Source organism: Miscanthus floridulus, chromosome 2 (genome assembly GCF_019320115.1).
Source record: "Miscanthus floridulus cultivar M001 chromosome 2, ASM1932011v1, whole genome shotgun sequence".
In the NCBI taxonomy this organism is placed as follows: domain Eukaryota; kingdom Viridiplantae; phylum Streptophyta; class Magnoliopsida; order Poales; family Poaceae; genus Miscanthus; species Miscanthus floridulus.
The window spans coordinates 109,556,225-109,574,028 of record NC_089581.1 but is presented as its reverse complement, the minus strand read 5'-3'; the positions used below and the strand labels follow the sequence as shown (position 1 = coordinate 109,574,028).

At 42.8% G+C, this 17,804-nt stretch overlaps 1 protein-coding gene across 1 annotated transcript; it reads right to left on the bottom strand.

Moving 5' to 3' along the window:
- Positions 1-8,666: 8,666 nt before the first annotated feature.
- LOC136527724 (transcription factor MYBS3-like) lies at positions 8,667-12,467 on the bottom strand. Its single transcript, XM_066520541.1, has 3 exons — positions 12,053-12,467; positions 10,662-10,870; positions 8,667-9,401 (listed from the first exon to the last, which is right to left on the bottom strand). Exons 1-3 carry the CDS (start codon positions 12,315-12,317, stop codon positions 8,934-8,936), a joined length of 942 nt encoding a protein of 313 aa, XP_066376638.1. The 5' UTR covers positions 12,318-12,467; the 3' UTR covers positions 8,667-8,933.
- Between the last annotated feature and the right edge of the window lie 5,337 nt (positions 12,468-17,804).

Below are 17,804 nucleotides of genomic sequence, written 5' to 3'. Positions count from 1 at the left end.
GAGGACATTCTGGACCGTGCTGGAATGACGTCGTGCAAGCCCGTCTCCAGTCCGATCGACTCCAAAGGCAAGTTGTCCACCGACGGCGCCGCCATCAACGACGCATCGACCTACCGAAGCTTGGCGGGTGCGCTCATGTACCTCACCATGACACGCCCGGATCTTGCATTCGCTGTGCAATAGGCGTGCTTGCACATGCACGATCTGCATGCGCCTCACATGGCCATGCTCAAGCGCATACTCCGCTACGTCCGTGGGACGACGTCGCACGGCCTGCATCTCCGCGACTCCCCCGAGCTCGACGTCACGGCGTACTCCGACGCCGATTGGGCCAGATGCCCGGATACGCGGCGCTCGACGTCAGGTTTCTGCGTCTTCCTCGGCGCGTCTCTGGTCTCCTGGTTGTCGAAACGATAGCCCACCATCTCTCGTTCCAGCGCGGAGGCAGAGTACAGGGCTGTGGCGAACACGGCGGCCGAGTACATTTGGTTCTGACAGCTCCTCGGCGAACTTCATTGCCACCTCGCGAAGGCTACAGTCGCGTACTACGACAACGTCTCGGCGGTGTACATGTCCTCCAACCCCGTCCACCACAAGCGAACCAAACATATTGAGCTCGACGTACACTTCGTTCGTGAACGCGTCCAGCTCGGCGACCTCCGCGTCCTCCACGTTCCGACCGGCGAGCAATACGCGGACATCATGACGAAGGGATTGCCGACGACGACGTTTGAAGCTTTTCGGTCCGGTCTTTGTGTTGCTCCTACCACACGCCAGACTGTGGGGGGTGTTGAGGATAGATAATATTTGGTGTAGAGTTTGACCATGACTGTAAACTGCCAGAGGCAGTGAGCGCGGTCACCACGCGCATGACGTGCGCCGGCTGTAGAACGGGACGGTTTGCACAAGCCGCAACCTCCCTGATGTACTATACATACACATTGAGATCAATACACCAAGGTGTTGGCTCCCATTCTCACTTTCTACAACTGGGAAACTAGATTTACCTTCATGAATATAGTTTATTTGGTTTCAAGTTTCTGTGTTCGAGTGATCACCTTAATGTATGTCCTATCTTCTGTAAACTGGATTTGCTTCCTTCTTATATGACATATATAGCAGTGCTCCCGCTAATTTTTCCAAAAAAAAGTTTTCAAAAATCTCAAACTTAGTATCTCAAACTTAGTAGAAAATTAAAGCAAAAGGCTTTTAAAAATCTAGGTTTTGAATGTTCTGTTGGATCAATATTATTAGAAACTCGAAAGTTCTAATAAAAATATAAATCTAGATACATAGTATTGTTGTCTACTCTGAAACCAAGATATCAGCAATGTTGCACAGATATTGACAACTTGTAAAAAATATAAATTCTAAGCAACTAGTGGGGCTATATCGATTCTAAAAAGTTCCATTGGTCAAATCTCAAACTTCAAGGTTAGCCAACAATAGCTTATTCGCTACTTCCATAAAAAGAAGGTGCCTAGCTCAAGCTCAAGCCTGACCAGGAGGGGAGATTAACAAGCATGCCTGAGCTTTCTCGTTGGGGACACAATGGCAGGCTACCTAGCTAACTGGGGAGTAATAATCCATATGAAAAGAGAGCAGAATAAGGCTGCACCTGAGCCTGCACAGTTTGCAAGCACACTAGAAATTCAGTGGTGACGGTAGTGTGGCATTTAAACGCTCCAGCATCTGTTGAGAAAATAATTGTTCAGGATTTTTTTAATAAATAGGTTCGTTTTTACATGAAAAAATAAGCAGGTACCGCCTCTGTTTCAAATTATAAGACATTTTGACTTTTCTAAATACATTATTTTTACTATATATCTAGACATAGTATATATCTAAGTGCATAACAAAACCTATGTACCTAGAAAAGCCAAAATCAAATGTCTTATAATTTGGAATAGAAGGAGTAGTTGGCATATCTCAATAAATATTCTATAGGGTATGGCAGAAAAACGAAAGAAACACTTGGCCCACTTAGATTCTGTTTGGATACATATAGGTAATAGCTATCTGCTAATAGTTACTCCCTCCATCTCAAAAAGAGTGATGTTTTTGACTTTCGGACATTGTGTTTGACCGTTCGCCTTATTCAAAAATTTTGTGTAAATTATAAAATAAATAAATCATTATTAAAGTATATCTAATGATAAAATAAGTCATAAAAAAATAGATGATATTTATATAAAAATTTGAATAAGACGGATGGTCAAATAAGATGTCTGAAAGTAAAAAATGACACTCTTTTTTGGGACGGATGGAGTATGTCTTTTGGATCCAAACAGGGGCAACTAATAAAATAGTTAATTGTTAGCTGAATCTCTAAATAATAATTATCTCACTAGTTGGACCAAATAAGATAATAACAGCTAATAGTTATCTTGGTCACATTTTTCATTAGCTATGCATCCAAATACCCTCCAGCTAATAGGTAGCTAATAATTAGCTAACTAATATTAGATATGAGCTACTATCCTGCTAATTATTACTCCATCTATCCAACAAAACATGCAACCATGGGTTGCGTGCCCGACAAAAGTAGTTTACATTTAACTAAATTTCTAGTGAATACTATTTATATTTATGACTCCAAAATAATTTATTAAGAGAATACATTTTGTAATGAATCTAATAGTATTAATCTAATAATTAATCAAATTTGAGATACTAAACTATGATGCTGTGCTAGAATTGTATGTTTTCCTGAACTGACTGAGTAGTAGATAATGAATCCAAACAAAGTCTTAGAGCAAAGCTAGTATGCATTCATATGGAAGTGATGTTTGCTGGTGGATATGAGACAAAAGAGCGCACGATGAAGCATCCATAGCGCTGTCGTGGACAGGGACGTAGCCAGCGGTGGGGCTAGGGGGGCTTCAGCCCCCCCCCCCCCCTACCCATCCTGAGCACGTGGAGTTTTTCTAAGTCCTTCCTTAAAATTTTATGCATACATGTATTAGATAGGAGGGGCTAATGTTAAGAGAAAATAAAAAAACATTTATTCTTTTGTTCAGCCTCTCCTAAATTTTTTTCTAGCTTCGTCACTAGTCGTGGATACATGTCGATGTACCTAGCCACCATGTCTCACATGAAAAGCCTCGACACTACTATCCTCCTCGACCTTTCATCTAATTAGCTTTATGTTATGGTACGTCTCCTTTATTTTGAAAAAATTCAAGTCAAGATGCATCTATTAACTTTCTGTTTGCAGCTTCCTCTTTGAGACTGTATGTTCACATTTTTTGTGAAGCACGGATTGTCCAACACCATGACCATGATGAGTGCGGCATGATCGATAGGTTAATGAGTTTCGAGGGAACAAGCATAGACATAACTGGATTCACATTGTACGCCACCACCTCTGATCCAGTGTGATGGAGGGAAACGGGCAGTGTGATTGGCAACGCAAAGCAGCAGCATGATAATGGAAACAGTTCTGGCTCCAGATTTCTTCAGAGAAGAAGCAACAGACCAAACGTACTGTAAAACTCACACACACCTCAAAGTTTAACTTATTACAAGCGCACCACTATAGGGTTCAATATGAAAGTAAAAGGCCAGCCATTTAGCTGCGACGAAGCACGTTGCTCTTGACTCTAGGGCTTTGCACGCCTTTAATATGCACTCTTTGTCGTCATCCGAGCGTTGCAATAGCGCCCACGACCTAAGCCACTGTGTTCCTGGGGTGCACATATCAAGCACTATGTCATTTATCGTGAGCCATATTGCCCAACAAAGAACTACAACACCTATCAATACCAAGTGATTGTGCTCAGTGTCACCTAGTTTGACCAATTGTTAAACAAATGGAGAGTATGTATCCGTGGATTAGTTTAAAACATATAATACACAACACTTAGAAAACAAGTGTTGGATTGTTTCTAAGTTGCTATATAAGCAGCATGTCTTACTACTATTCCAGTTTTTCCTACCCAGTTTGTCTTTTATAAGTATCACCCTTTATTTTTAAGATATTTATTTTGAGCTAATTTTGCCACATTACTCAATATTAAAAGTCATTTACTTAATAGGCACTTCTTTTGTAAATCCAAATTCTGTCCACCTTGTTTCTTTTGGCTGACACAATGCGACCAAACTGGCCTATATTTCTTCTTATGCCTCAGCCAAAAGAAGCTTGTAGTAGTCGATCTTTTTAAGGACAACATGAACGTAGGTAAACTAGATAGAACACAATTAATCAGCACTAGCCTACCCTCATACGGTACGTGTTTACCCTTCCAACCGCTTAATTTTCTCTCTATCCTATTTTCTATCATTTTCTGATCTTTACTGTCCAATTTTCTAGAGATCATCAAAATTCCAAAATAGCGAAAGGGTAAGAACCAGTGCTACAACCAAGGAGTTGTGAATATTGTTCATCCAAATCTTTTGCTAGAGCCAAAAAAAAATGATCTCACTTTTGTGAAAGTTAATTTTAAGACCTGATGATTGTTCACAGGCACAAAGCAACAAGTTTGCGTTGCTGGAGTTTTGCAAAGGCTTAGGAAAGTTCCACCCCTCCTCTTGTGCCTGTAGATGGTCAGTAGAGTCTTTTGTGGGAGGTGAGGTCATTCTTTCTAGCTTAGTAAAAGGCGTTATTTTTATAAGAGCTTAGGAGTGTGGGTGTATGTTGTAAGGGTTCTTACCCCTTTTCTTAAAAAGATACGTGGCTCTTCTGCGTGTTCGAGAAAAAACATAACCGTGTCATCTACATATAGCAAAAAAGATAGACTGTCTTCAAGTAAATGTGGAATTACCCCCTTTATCTGACCACCTTCCTTAGCTCTAGCCAAGACGATAGGCAACATATATCAACAACAATATCAAAGTGAACTAGTAGAATTGGATTACCCTATCGACTTTTCTAGTTTGGAAGTCCCATTTGGTCATTTATTTTGATACTCACATTGCCCCCTCGGGCATAAGCTTTGACCAAATCACACCATCTCGAGTGAAACCCATTCATTCTCAAGATTTATTGTAAAAAAATCCAATTGATCTTATCGTAAGCCTTCTCAAAATCAATCTAAAAACAACGCCATTTTGTTTCTTCGCGTGTAACTCAAGTATAGTTTCATGTAAAATCATTGCACCATCCATACTATTTCACTTGGGAGAAAAGCCGTCTGTGATGGTTTGATAGTTCTTTGGGCAACTTTTACAATATCATGTTAGTAGCTACTTTTGTGAATATCTCAACATTTAACAAGCAGATGGGCCTATATTGATGGACTTCTTTTAGCTTCATTGCACTTGGGTAATATATATTAATTGTGTTATTTTGCAAAGAGTGTTACGTCATCCTTAATAATATTCCACAAAATAGAAGGTAAACTATTACCAATAGAAGGTTCTCCCGTATCAAGATACAAAGGATTATGCTAAAGGTTTCACATGATAGAGCACGTACAATGGTACATGGAAAATGTACCTCCTATTCAGTGAAGAAAGGATCAGACTCTGTCCAACTTTTTGAAGCCGAAATGCTTGTGGCGTCAGGCCTGTTTCCTTCGCGTCGGATGCTTTTTTAACTAGACAACAATCAATACATTTTGTCAACGGCTCAACAGTCTTCACCTTTCTCTCTCACACCGTTGCTCGTCTCCCTCACGCAGTTTCTCGTTTCCATGACGATGACGCGGCTGCTCGTCACCCGGCCTGATTCGACTGCTCGTCTCCCCGACGCCGCTGACCTTCTTACTCCCTCACTATCTGCTTTCATCTCTCACGGCCCCACCCACCTGCGCCCGTCCTTGTGTTACACCCTCGGTGTTAAACCGTAAATCATTTACTAAAATATGTCATGAGCATCATGTTTATGTGTTAATGCATGTGATAAAGTGTGTAGATCAATTTATGTAACTCGAAACGATCAACTAGAATGCGAAACGAAAGTTGATTGGATAGTCATATTATAGCACTTAGGGTTTAAAACCAATTTTTATTAAGCAAAAATGCTATAGAACATATATGTGTCACCTTAATAAAGTTGGAAGTACAAACTTTGTAGATAACAATGAAATACTTATGGTCGAAAAATGATATTACTAGCTAATATTTCCACTAGCTTAGAAATTGCAAATAAAAATTAAACTCAGCTCAAAAACTTAGGAAAATTTTAAGTATGTTAACAGCTAGACATTGCCGTGTTTAGCAAATTATTGCAAGAGATTGGATTAAGGAGTAATGAGGTATTATAGCTCGATTTAGCAGCCTCATATACCACCTTGAGCTTAGAGAAGACAGTTTAGGCTTAGAAGCAACGGTTTAGTCATGGTCGATGCTTTAAAATTTGTGCACAACACTTGCTTCGGTTGCCTGGCCGAGTGGGCTCGGACGCGCGCTCGCGCACTGCCGTGCGTGGTCGGCCACAACTGCCCCGTCCTACCCAGCCACAGTTGGTCATCTAGCCTTGTCGTGCGGTGCTGCCGCCATCGCCGGCCCGGTGCCCTGGCCGCCCTACCACGTAGATATCCCGTCCCGCTGTCGCACTGTGTCACTATCACTCACTGCGTTGTGCTGTGGGCTGCCAGCCGCTGCTGCTCCGCTGTCCCTACCGCTCTGCTGTGATGTCGTTGCTACTGATACTACATCGTGATGTGCTCGTTCCCTCGCTGCGCGCACGAGGGCTTGCCCCCTCCTCTGCTGCATGCACCGTCGCTTTGCCATTTATGGCACAGCAGCCTGCGAGGCAGTGTCGGTCGGTGGCGTGCGTGTGTTGTCCGTAGTAGCGACGCGCGGCTCATCCGGATCGCGACGGATGCATCCTGCCAAGGCCGGTCACGTCGAGCTCTGATTCTCTCTCTGCTCTCCCTGCCTGGCCGACTGAGCTGCCCATGGATCTGCTCTCTCTGCTCTCTCTTCAAGTCGGCGACGTTCTTCGTCTTCGGTGGATGGATCTGCTTGATGACATTGTTTGTTTATCTTTTCCTGCCTGAGACAAAGAAGCTGCCCATGGAGCAGATGGAGCAGGTCTGGAAGAGGCACTGGTTCTGGAAGAAGGTTGCAGGGGAGGAAGAGGATAAGAAAGAAGCAGGAGCAGGAAAGATAACTTTGTCGGGCTTGTAGTACTTTTCTGAGTTGGGTGTATTTGATCAAAACTGCAAAGAAAACATAGTATACGATTGCGACAAGCTGATGTAAATGTACATTTGCATGTAAATCGAGTAATTTATCAGTCTGCCGTTGTTGTCAGTTCCTACAACTGACCGTTCCAAATGTTAAAAGAGTACAGAAGCACTGATATAACAAGAATATTGAAACAGCGCTGCTGTTTCTTCTTTCATGTTCAGCTGTAAAAGGAAAATTTACCTAACAAGTTGATGATGCTGAGAACACACACTACTGATGAGTTACTTCAGTACAGAGAAAAGCATTATTGAAAAGAAAAGGATTGTTGAAGTGTATTTGATCAAACCTGCAAGGGAAACATAGGATTGTGCTTAGCTGATCTAAGTCAGAATTACAGAATTGTATGTAATATACAACTAACTTATCTGTTGTCATTGTCAGTAGTTACCGATGGCCATACCAAAGGTAGGAATCAAGAAATGATATAGTACTATATGACAGTGAAGAAACAGCCGTGCCCTTTGTTTTTTATGTTCATCAGCTGTCAAAAGCAAATCAACCTAACAAATTGATGATCCTGAAATCACTGATCAAAGTACTATAGGAGTTGTCTGATGCATGTCTCCGTTTTCAGCAGACCTTTCTTATTTAATGTTCGAATTGGGAACGGTGGCTGACAGTACCTCCCCCTTGGGGGTGGTCAGAGTTCGAGTCCCAAGGGACTCACTCTTTATTCGTGGCTTCGGCCGCAGCGACAAGGGGGGAAAAGAACTTCCTCGTCTGCCCCAAATCCAAAGCACAGGTCTGTAGCCAGCTCATCTCACGGAGCTGCAGTGCCGCTGTGTACGGGTGAGGCAGTGGTTTGAGGGTTTTCTCGACCTGCGTAAGAAGATCTTTTTCTTAAGCCAGAATACCCAAGGGCTGTCTAGCCACCGCAGATCAAGTTTTTTAAATGTTCGAATTCTTCTCTCCCTTCTTTTTATCTGATGATGGCAGCACTCATACCTTATGATAATAAATTGCGGGAGGAACCGATATTGCTGGTGAAATGATCTTCGATGATTCTTGAAACTTTTTCAGCCACTAGCGCGCACGAAGCGGAAGACTTTTTGCTAAAGATACAAAAGTGACATTGTGTCCTGTGTTTGGATAGTTGGATAACCAAGATAAGCTGAAAGGGACTTGTCACTTGTCAGTACTGTCACCAACCACATATAAACACTTGGTCGGAATGGAAATGAGAGGATTGAAAGATACGGTTCTACTCAAGAGAATTCGAAACAATATTCCACAAGCATGTTGCACGAGATCAATCAAACAGTTTGTGCAATTGTGCTGGGCACGGTTACAACAAACAAAAAACAAAGTGAAACCATGTACAGTAACACATGCAGCACAAAAGAATTAACGCAGTATAGAACAGATTCAAATACATGATGCAACAACAAACTCCGCATGTATCGCAAACTAGCTTCGTCGCCAGCGCCGTGCTGCTTCATCAAAAAGAAAGAAAAAAAGAGTTTTGCATGGCCAGCGATTAACCAGCATCATCTTCAAAAATGAAACATCAGGTGGATAACAGAGTGCACTTGAAAAGAACTGGCTAATACTTTTTTCTTGGAAAAAGTTTACAACATTACAACCATAAAGATCAGCACTAACATTAATGACTTTGTTAACATAAGAGTGTCATATCATGCGTGCCAGACAAACAACGGGTACATTCATACATAGCATAACTTACAGCACATGATACAAGCTACAGAGCACGGTTAATCTTAAATATAAAAAAAAAGGAGGAAAAGCTTATTTTGCCCAGGATTCCATCTAAATGCAGTATCTGTGCTGATGGGGGATCAGGCTTGAGCTCTCGTAGGATTTGCATGGAAAGCCGACTGCCTATTTTGACCCCCTAGCAGATTTAGCGACAGAGAAGTAGACACTGTCTCCTGACCAGGCTCCTCCCCTATGCTTAGCTTTGACATGCCCACAAGTTCATCAACATTAATTGGATTCTTGGAATGAACTGCAACAGGCTTGACAATCTCGTGTGTTTCTTGGGGCAGATCGCCTCCATCTTCCTGATTTGGCCAGAAAGGAACTGAGAATTGCAAGAATGGTGAGAAATAAGCTGGAACAATCATCGGATAGGTAGGCTGTAAACTCTCAGGCATGAGAGCAGAAGCTGCAGAACTCTCTGCAACAGCAGAAGTATCTGACTCCATCGATTCCACCTCCTCCTCCACAGGAGGAGGCAGTGGTGGTTGATTTAACACTGAGGTCTCTGGTTCTTGACTTCCAGGAAGGGGTGGAAGGTCCATGGACTGTAAAACAAACAGAGCACAGTTCAGTTCAGATTATATGCAAAGCACAAGGCTACAGATTCTTTCTGAGAATCACTCCTGGACAGCCAAACGGCTAAAAAATCCATCCTCACTGCTTTCCGTTTAATCCCCAGCAGAATCACTATAAATCACTTCTCTCCCCCACCAAAATCGCTCCACCAGAGAATCAGGGAGCTAGAGCTATCAAGAAGTCAAGCACTACCAAACAGGCCCCAAGAACTACCTAATGAGATTAAGGATAGGACACTGTGCATAATTGTCAACAGTGCTATCCGAAACGCTAAACGGTAAACAGTCCGTCACCTTTTGTTTACTGTTTAGGCTGTTTAAACGGTGTTTAAACTGAGTTAAACGATCTAAACAGTTTTGTATAGTACCGCTAAAATATACATATTTATGTATATAAAAGTCAAATATACTAGAAAGTATACACATTAAAATATGTATCCTAGCAAATAAATCTTCTTTTTGGGAAGGAAACTTAGATCCCACTCCACCATTACAATGTTAATTAGTTTGGTGTCAATGTGATAGTTGTAATCCTCCTAAGCCTGTTAGGTTGGCTGGTTCGTATCGTTGCTGGTTTGTGAAGAAGTACTGCTGGCTAGTTTGTGTGAGAGAAAAATACTGTTCCGGCTGGAAATTTACGATCATTTACGACAAGCCACAGCCAAACGAACAGGCTGAAATGTTGAGTTAAACGGCAATTTAGCCCATTTAATTATGTTTAACTCTTCTGTTTAAGCCATTTACACCGTTTTTGATGGTTTAAACGGCTTTAAACAGTCCAACCATTAAATGGAATGTTTAGGGCCTAAACGACACAGTTGGCCTTTTACCATTTACACACTGTTTAAACAGCAAACACTGACTGTCAGTAAAATATAGAAGCTACAGAACTAGATCCAAAAAGTTGCACTAGTCTAAATAATATGATATATATAAGGGCGTACCCAGTGCAGAGAGCTCCCGCGCTGTGCGGGGTCTAGGAAAGGGTGTTAGTGGCAAGCCTTACCCTCGCCTGTGCAATGCGAGGAGACCGCGACTCGAACCTGGGACCTTCCGGTCACATGCGGTAAGACTCTACCGCTTGCACCAGGCCCGCCCTTCAAATAATATGATATATATATTACCACAAAAACAAGCAATAGTGTAGTTACAACACATGTATGAGTACAAAACAAGGCCATAGCAAGCAGTATTTGTGCAGAAATCAAAGGCTAAGATCAAGCAAGTTACCTCATCAGGCACCATGTCGAAAAGGCTAGACCTTCTCTTCCTTCTGCTCATATTTGATTGGCGTATAAAATATTTTTGAGCATGACTTGCTACTTGAGTAGGTGTTCTTGAGACCACGAAATTACGAGAAATTCCTCGCCAATCACCTTTCCCAAGCTTTTGTAATCCCAGCAAAAACCTCCGGTGTTCTTCTTCAGTCCAAGGAACACCTGGCAGAGCAACTTTAATCAGCAACATGACACACAAAGTCCAAATCACAGGCAGGCAGCAATATGTGAAGCTACGAGAAGCCAGTGAACTGAAATGAATGAACAGCGGCATATTAACAGAGTATGGTAAAAGTTAGCACCACCACTTCGCTATTAAACAAATCATATAGGAAGGGTACCATCGACAAATAGAGGACTAGCCAAACAGCACGAAATCAGAACAGAGCTAAAAGAATGGGCATAATCTGAAGAAACGTGCCATTTGATTTACATTAAAACACCTACCACCCACCACCAAGTGTAAACCAAGAACTAGCCATCAATGTTCGCTGAAGAGCTCACAAGAATCAGCAGCAATAATTAATAATGAAGATAAAACTTGAAGAATGCTGGTACTCATTTATCAGGCATTTGATTTTTCCAATAACATATGAAAACATTTGTTTCCTTATCAAGTATGGACAACCAGAACTTGGCACTGCATAATAGTGATTGCATCCCAGTGCAGTAGCACATTTACACCAGACCTTGGCCATTGGCACATGTATGGCATACATAAGACTATGCGTTAGCAGTTAGCACAGCGGTTTCTATTGCTCGGCATATCCTTCCTGATTACGCAGCCCTATACCTCTGATTACGCAGCCCTATGCCTCCACAGTCATTCAGCATCACCAATCAGTGAGAAATTTCGTCAAAATCAACTGACACCACTGCTCGGAACAATTCTTAAGCCTTGTTCTAAAAAATTTGTAGAGCTGAGCTTCTTAAAGCATCCCCATGACCCAGTCCAACAGTACAGTGCCTCCAGAGGTGGTGGTTCTTGTACCATTTACGGGTCGAATTCGAGTACCATATGTATCAACTCAACTAGTACAATATTATCCATACAATAGCAGTACTCGCAGTGTGGTAGTAGTACCATTAATGATTTTCTCTCAGCTGGAGTTACCCTTTTCCCAAACTTAGAGGGGCACCTAATCACTGAGCACCAGGTGCACGCATCTAAAAAAAAGTGAGCCGAGTAGGCAGACAGGAGACAAAGGAATGGAAAAGCTTGGAGCTGGTTAGAACTGCCTGGAAGGATCGATTATTGCCTAGGGTTCTGCATCGGGCGGTAGCGGCGGGTGGATGATCGATTATTAGAGGGGAAGGGCAAAGATAGATCGGGCGGCAGCTGACCTTTCTTGCGCTCGCGGCTGGCGGAGGAGGAGCCCTGGACGAAGTCGTCGGAGGCGTAGCCGCCGTCGGCGAGGTCGGGCCCGTCGGCGGGGGACGCGCCGCCGCTGGTGGATCCCGCGGAGAGGAGGGAGAGGTTCCCCATGCTGGCGCACTTGCGGATGGCCGAGCCATCGGTGAGGCGCACCCCGAAGATCTTGACCCCGCGGTTGGGGCACGTCCGCGAGTTGTGCCCGTTGTGGCTGCAGTGCGAGCACCGCCGCGTCATCCCGCCACCTCCGCCTCCCGCCGCCAGCTAGGGTTCGGGCGGTTTGCGCGTGCCGTGAGGTGAGAGGAATGGTGGTGGATGACTGGAGGTGGGGGGAGGAAGTCGTGTGAGGAGGAAGAGGTGAAGAAGGGAGGGGAGGGGGTTGCTAGCTCACTCAACTGTTGAGTGGTGATTGGTTAAGGTGGTCGGCGAGCGTGGGCCGTCCACGTGGCGGATATTCTTGTGCGTGGGGGACTCGCGCAGCGGCTTGCGGGGCACGCCTCCCTTCCTGGTTGGCTCCCCTAGTCCCCTCCCCCGTCTATTCATTCCCGTGGACACGGTTGCGGCCCGCGTGCGCGCTAGCGTCTCCGCTCGTTTCGTTTTCGTTTTCGTTTTCGTTTTCGTTTTCAATCGCCGGGTCCTCGGACCATTTCATCCACATTTCCAGCCCGTTTCGTCTTGTGTGTGTGGTGAGTTGGTGACTGCCAGAGTGAGCAATGGCGAGCCACTCGTCGATCTTGTTCGTTTCCCATCTGTTTCAGGACCTGGAGGGAGGGTGTATTTTTCCTTTTCTTCTGGAACAAGCGTTCCTAGCGCATCGCTCGGTGGGATGCCCCTGAATCTCGTGCACCAGCAGAACAATACGTGCTTGGCTACCTGTGATTACCCACTCTCTCGTACGTCGACAGATGCTTAATTTTAGTAACCACAAACAATCTGTATGCATGGATCGTGGGGAAGAACCCGCCTGCTTGGAGACGGCGGCAGCCCCCCCTCCAGTTTCCCACTGCCCACTGTCGTTGCACCACCATTGCGAGTCTACCGCTGACGGAACTAGCAACGTAAGGTGGGGTTTTTTTTTTTTGAACATATAAAAAGATTTAAGGGCTTATTTGGTTGGTGACCAAAACCTGCCAGGCTAAAGGTTCGTTGTGTCACAGTTTCTTCGCCAACTGTTTGGTTCACTGTCACACCTATTATACACCACACTTTTCTTAGCACCCTGCCCCACATGTCATAGATCCATTTTCGTGTCAAACCTTGTCACAAGTGTGGCTTCAATTTTGGTCGCGCACACTTTCTTTGACAGTTAGAGTTTGCTAAAGGTTAGACGTGGTAAGTTTTGGTCACCAACCAAACATGTCTTTATTTTCAAGGATTACCCGTAACCTAAAAAATAATGGGCAAAGGACCCATCTCGTTTATGACAGTTCTTTGGATTTAGTTTGCTTACTTTACTTCAAATAAATTTATCGGTCAAGTTCGAAGATTTTTTGCTAGGAGTTTGTTACCTATGATAACTTCGGTGATGTTCATGACGAGGTTGCCGTTACGGGTGTCAATTTCATCGACCGAAGATTTTGTGATCATTATCTGCAAAGGAATGAGCGCTCCTGGACACTCCCTACGAGCTGAGGACGGTAAGTCTGGGTTATTGACCTCATCGTCGATGGTCGCGGAGAGAAAATTAGGTATCCAATGACAGACAAACGGTCAGAGATATTGAATCTGCAGCGTATGTTGTACTCGCCGATTCAACCACCGTTGTCTTTTATCGATTTAGATATATATTTTGGATTGGTTCTGAAACGTTAAATCTTTGCAGCATGTTAATGTTTTGAAGCTGATTGATGGATTCAACATGTGACTTTGGCTCCAAAGTTTAACATGACTTCGTTCATCCAGAGCATTAGTCGCATCGAGAGGAAAAATCTAGAAAAAAAAAGCCTATGAGGACAGTAACAAAAAATGTGTTGGTGTATAAAAAACAATAGTTCTACAAATGTTATCAAACTAAAAAATCGTCTAGCCTACATTTATACAACAGAACATACCTTTTCTATTCTAAAATAACTATACATCACAACTTTTAACAACTCGATTTTCTTAAAAATTTGATCAGATATATAACAAAACATAATAATTTTGATCATAGTATATAATTTTATAATAAATTTATTTAAGTATAAATATCAATATTAGTATATATATAGTTTAATTTAGAGAAGTTTAACTTTTTGAAAAATGAGATATATAATTATTTTAGGATGAAGAGCGTATAGTTTTGACTGATTTAACTAGGAGAGTGAAAGAGTGAAGTGTTTGATGTGCCGTGTGCGTGGCCACACAAGTGTGCATTAGAGTAAGTATAATAAGGGGTTGTAAGTAAGCTAAATGCTAAGGTGGAGAAGAGATGAAAGGAGAGAGAAGAAGCGGGTTGTAAGTTTATAGTCAGTTTAGGCACAGAAACAAAAAAAAACTCTGTGAGAGAAACAAGTGGTCACGTATTAATAATAAAGATATAACTAGTGTATAGATGGACTAAGTCGTTGAACGATAAGCAGTAAGAATTTATACTACCAGCAGCCGGCTGAATTATTCAGCCTGATTAGAACGGTTGGCTTGTTCATTGCTGGTTCATGAGAAAGTACTGCTGACTGATTTATGTGAAAGAAAAATACTACTTCTGGCTGGAAACACTGTTCACATAAACAGTGTCCACGTGAGAGGGGCACCAGCCAGCCAGCCGCTCCAGCCAAACCGGCTGATTAGCTTGCTGTTGGGACATGCGAATCTGGGCGGAGATGGGCGTGGCGGACTTGCGGGCACACCGGATATCGTGTCGGCTATCAAATCATGGACGTGGCATGTGTCGACAAAAATACGGACGATGACGAGACTAGTCAACCGGATGAGGCTGCAGGTTGCAGCACGAAGCATCCAATTGCGCGTGATCGCCTGCGGCGAGCCTCCGTGTAGGCTTCTATACGGGGAAGACTTAATTTTTTTGAAAGAAGATACGGGGGAAACACGCAACACATTCCGGAATAGATGGGTACAGATGAACCAGTCTAGTAACCTGCAAGTCAAAAGGCATCAACCCATGAGAGATCACCAGCACCCATCATTACTGAAACCGACGCTGCAGTCGCGCTAAACAGAGCGTACTACCTTGTTATCAAATTATTTACCGGAAGCGAGAGGCAAGGACAGCTTATCTAAACCCAAAATGTCATCTGCTCAGAAGAGAGGTAGTGTTAAAATAGTAGATCCGCCAGATAGCTTAAGAAAAGATTAATAGATTTGTCACCAAGTTGGCGTGAACATTTTTAGTTTTTACCTTTGCTACACCTACAGTATTCGGGGTGAAAACAAATTAGGAACGGGAGATCTTTTTATGGTACGTTGAGCTTACGTTGAGCTGACAGTGACTACTAAAAAAAACATACAGTGTTTCCTATTTTACTAAGAAAAATACGTATACCAAGTTACATATTTGGACCAGAAAAAGCAATCACAAAAAAAATCTGGTGATCGAGTATCACTTTTGAGTGACGCGTAATTATCCTCATCCATTGCAGTGAGGATGGAGGTTGCACACATGTACGGAGAAAGCTGCTTACCACCCTCCAACGGCCTGTTCGATTGGCTGGATTATATCATTGCTGGTTCATTTATATAAGAGAGAAGTACTGCTGGCTGGTTCGTATGAATAGGAGCCATGTGAGGGGGCTGGCCAGCCAGCCCAGCCAGCCCCAGCCCAAAGATCAGGCTGCAGATCGTCATGGCATTATATCGCTGGTACGGTTGGATGAAGGATCTCTTACAAGATGTCTGGATATCTTCGTCTTATCTGTAAGATGGTATCATCCCATCTGGCTCAAGCCTCTAGGCCTCAGCAGGAAAAAAAAAAATAGCCATGTCAAGTCAAAGCAAATTAATCTTCTGTATTATTACCGCATTTAATAATCGTTCTTTTAAATGGTCAACACAGTTTGAGAACGTTGTATAGGCCCCGTTCGGCTTACCCCATATTCGACTTATTCGGCTTGTTTTTCTAGCCGAAACAGTGTTTTTCTCTCACAACAATTCAGCCAGAACAATATTTTTCAGTCAGTTTCAGCCAAGATTCAACGAGCCGAATGGGCCTCACAGCCAAAAAAAAAAAACTTCCATGTACTGCACCACAAATTATTGGTTGGACAACCCGATGAATTATGAGTATGTTTGGTTCCACTTATATTTAAAAAGTATTTGGTTTGCAGATAATATGGATAGGGTGTCTGTGGCAGAACCTCCTAAGTTATAGGGCTCACATGCACCTGTCACTGTCCGGCGACCTCTGACATCTATGCATATGTTTCCATGAACTTAAAAAGACTGTCGGGTGTCCTCGGGGAACCCTGAATCATCCACGATTTCTGAGCAGGATCACGTTACAGAGTCATTGTAGTATTACAATATTTATTCAAATATCAAAACCAGAGTAAAAACAGCGGAAGTTTTACGATAACATAGTTTACAAACCAGTTATTTCAAACCTTACAAACTAAGTTCTTTAATTATTACAAACCATAGTAGTAGTGGAGTGGCATAATTAATATATACATAACACACAAAATAAACATCCTACCCAAGGATCACACATTTACTTCTCATCGTCAGAACGAACGATAGTCATGCAGCACGATCCAAAACAGATCTGCTCATGAGGCTCACCTGCAACAAGGGGTCAACGAACCCTGAGTACGAAAGTACTTGTAACACCCCAGGTGTTTGCCACCAGTTAAGCAATGGGTTTGAGCTAAAACATGGTATATTAAGTGATGATGAAGATGTCAAGGTCAAACCTATAGAAACGAGCCCCAACCTAAACTTGGATATTGCACCCTTGCTTTACATATAGGCCCTTTTCAAGATATATGCTTGGCTAGTGTTATTGGAATATCTCCATGTGTCTCACATCAATAACCATCTATATTAATCCATGGAAAAGTTTCGTGAAGTTTGGAATCAAGAAGTCACATGAAATGACGAGTTATGTCCTTGCTTGAATTATTTTATAAAGTGAATGGAATTCTCGATCGTCAAGCAAACCTTGCAACCTTGCCCAAATGACTCTAGATTAACTCTACAACAAAAGTCATGAAGGATTCGTGTTGAGCAGAGGTCGAGAAAATGCATCAATCGGTCTAAAACTTAGATTTAAGCTTTACCGTGATGCTACTTTGACCTGTGTTGACCAATCACTTACATTGCTTGCATGGAGTTGCACCCTAAATAAAAGTTGTAGTTCATGATGTGTAGAACAAACTTTGTTTTTGGATCATACCCTAGTTCAGCATGGAAATAAGTCAAACAGAGGCTCCAAGTTGCAATCCGCTTCTGTTTTTGGACTTCGCAAATTTGGCTAAGTGTTGGAGCTGATTTCAGTTTCAATGTACCCATATTTGGCTAATTTTAGTTTGCAAACCATTTCGAATCTGGCCAAACTCCTTTAATAAAAGTTGGAGCTGGTATGTAGATCTACAACTTTTATTAATAGAGTTTTTGCTAACTCGTCGTGGTTTAGGAGTCACGGAGGCACGAAGTATGGATTTCAGTTGTATTTTTTGGAGTAGAATTAGAAGTTTTGAATCTGATTATACAGGACCCCGATGCCCTTAACTGAAATCGGTGCAGTTTCATGTACTTGTCTTTGGAGCACTGTATCTCCCAAACCAGGCC

Excerpts from the sequence above, each read along its gene's own strand:
- LOC136527724 (XM_066520541.1), bottom strand. The coding sequence starts at position 12,317 with ATGACGCGGCGGTGCTCGCACTGCAGCCACAACGGGCACAACTCGCGG. Across the intron at positions 10,871-12,052 it reads CAGCCGCGAGCGCAAGAAAG|GTGTTCCTTGGACTGAAGAA; the intron begins GTCAGCTGCCGC and ends TTGCTCTGCCAG. Across the intron at positions 9,402-10,661 it reads TCGACATGGTGCCTGATGAG|TCCATGGACCTTCCACCCCT; the intron begins GTAACTTGCTTG and ends TTTGTTTTACAG.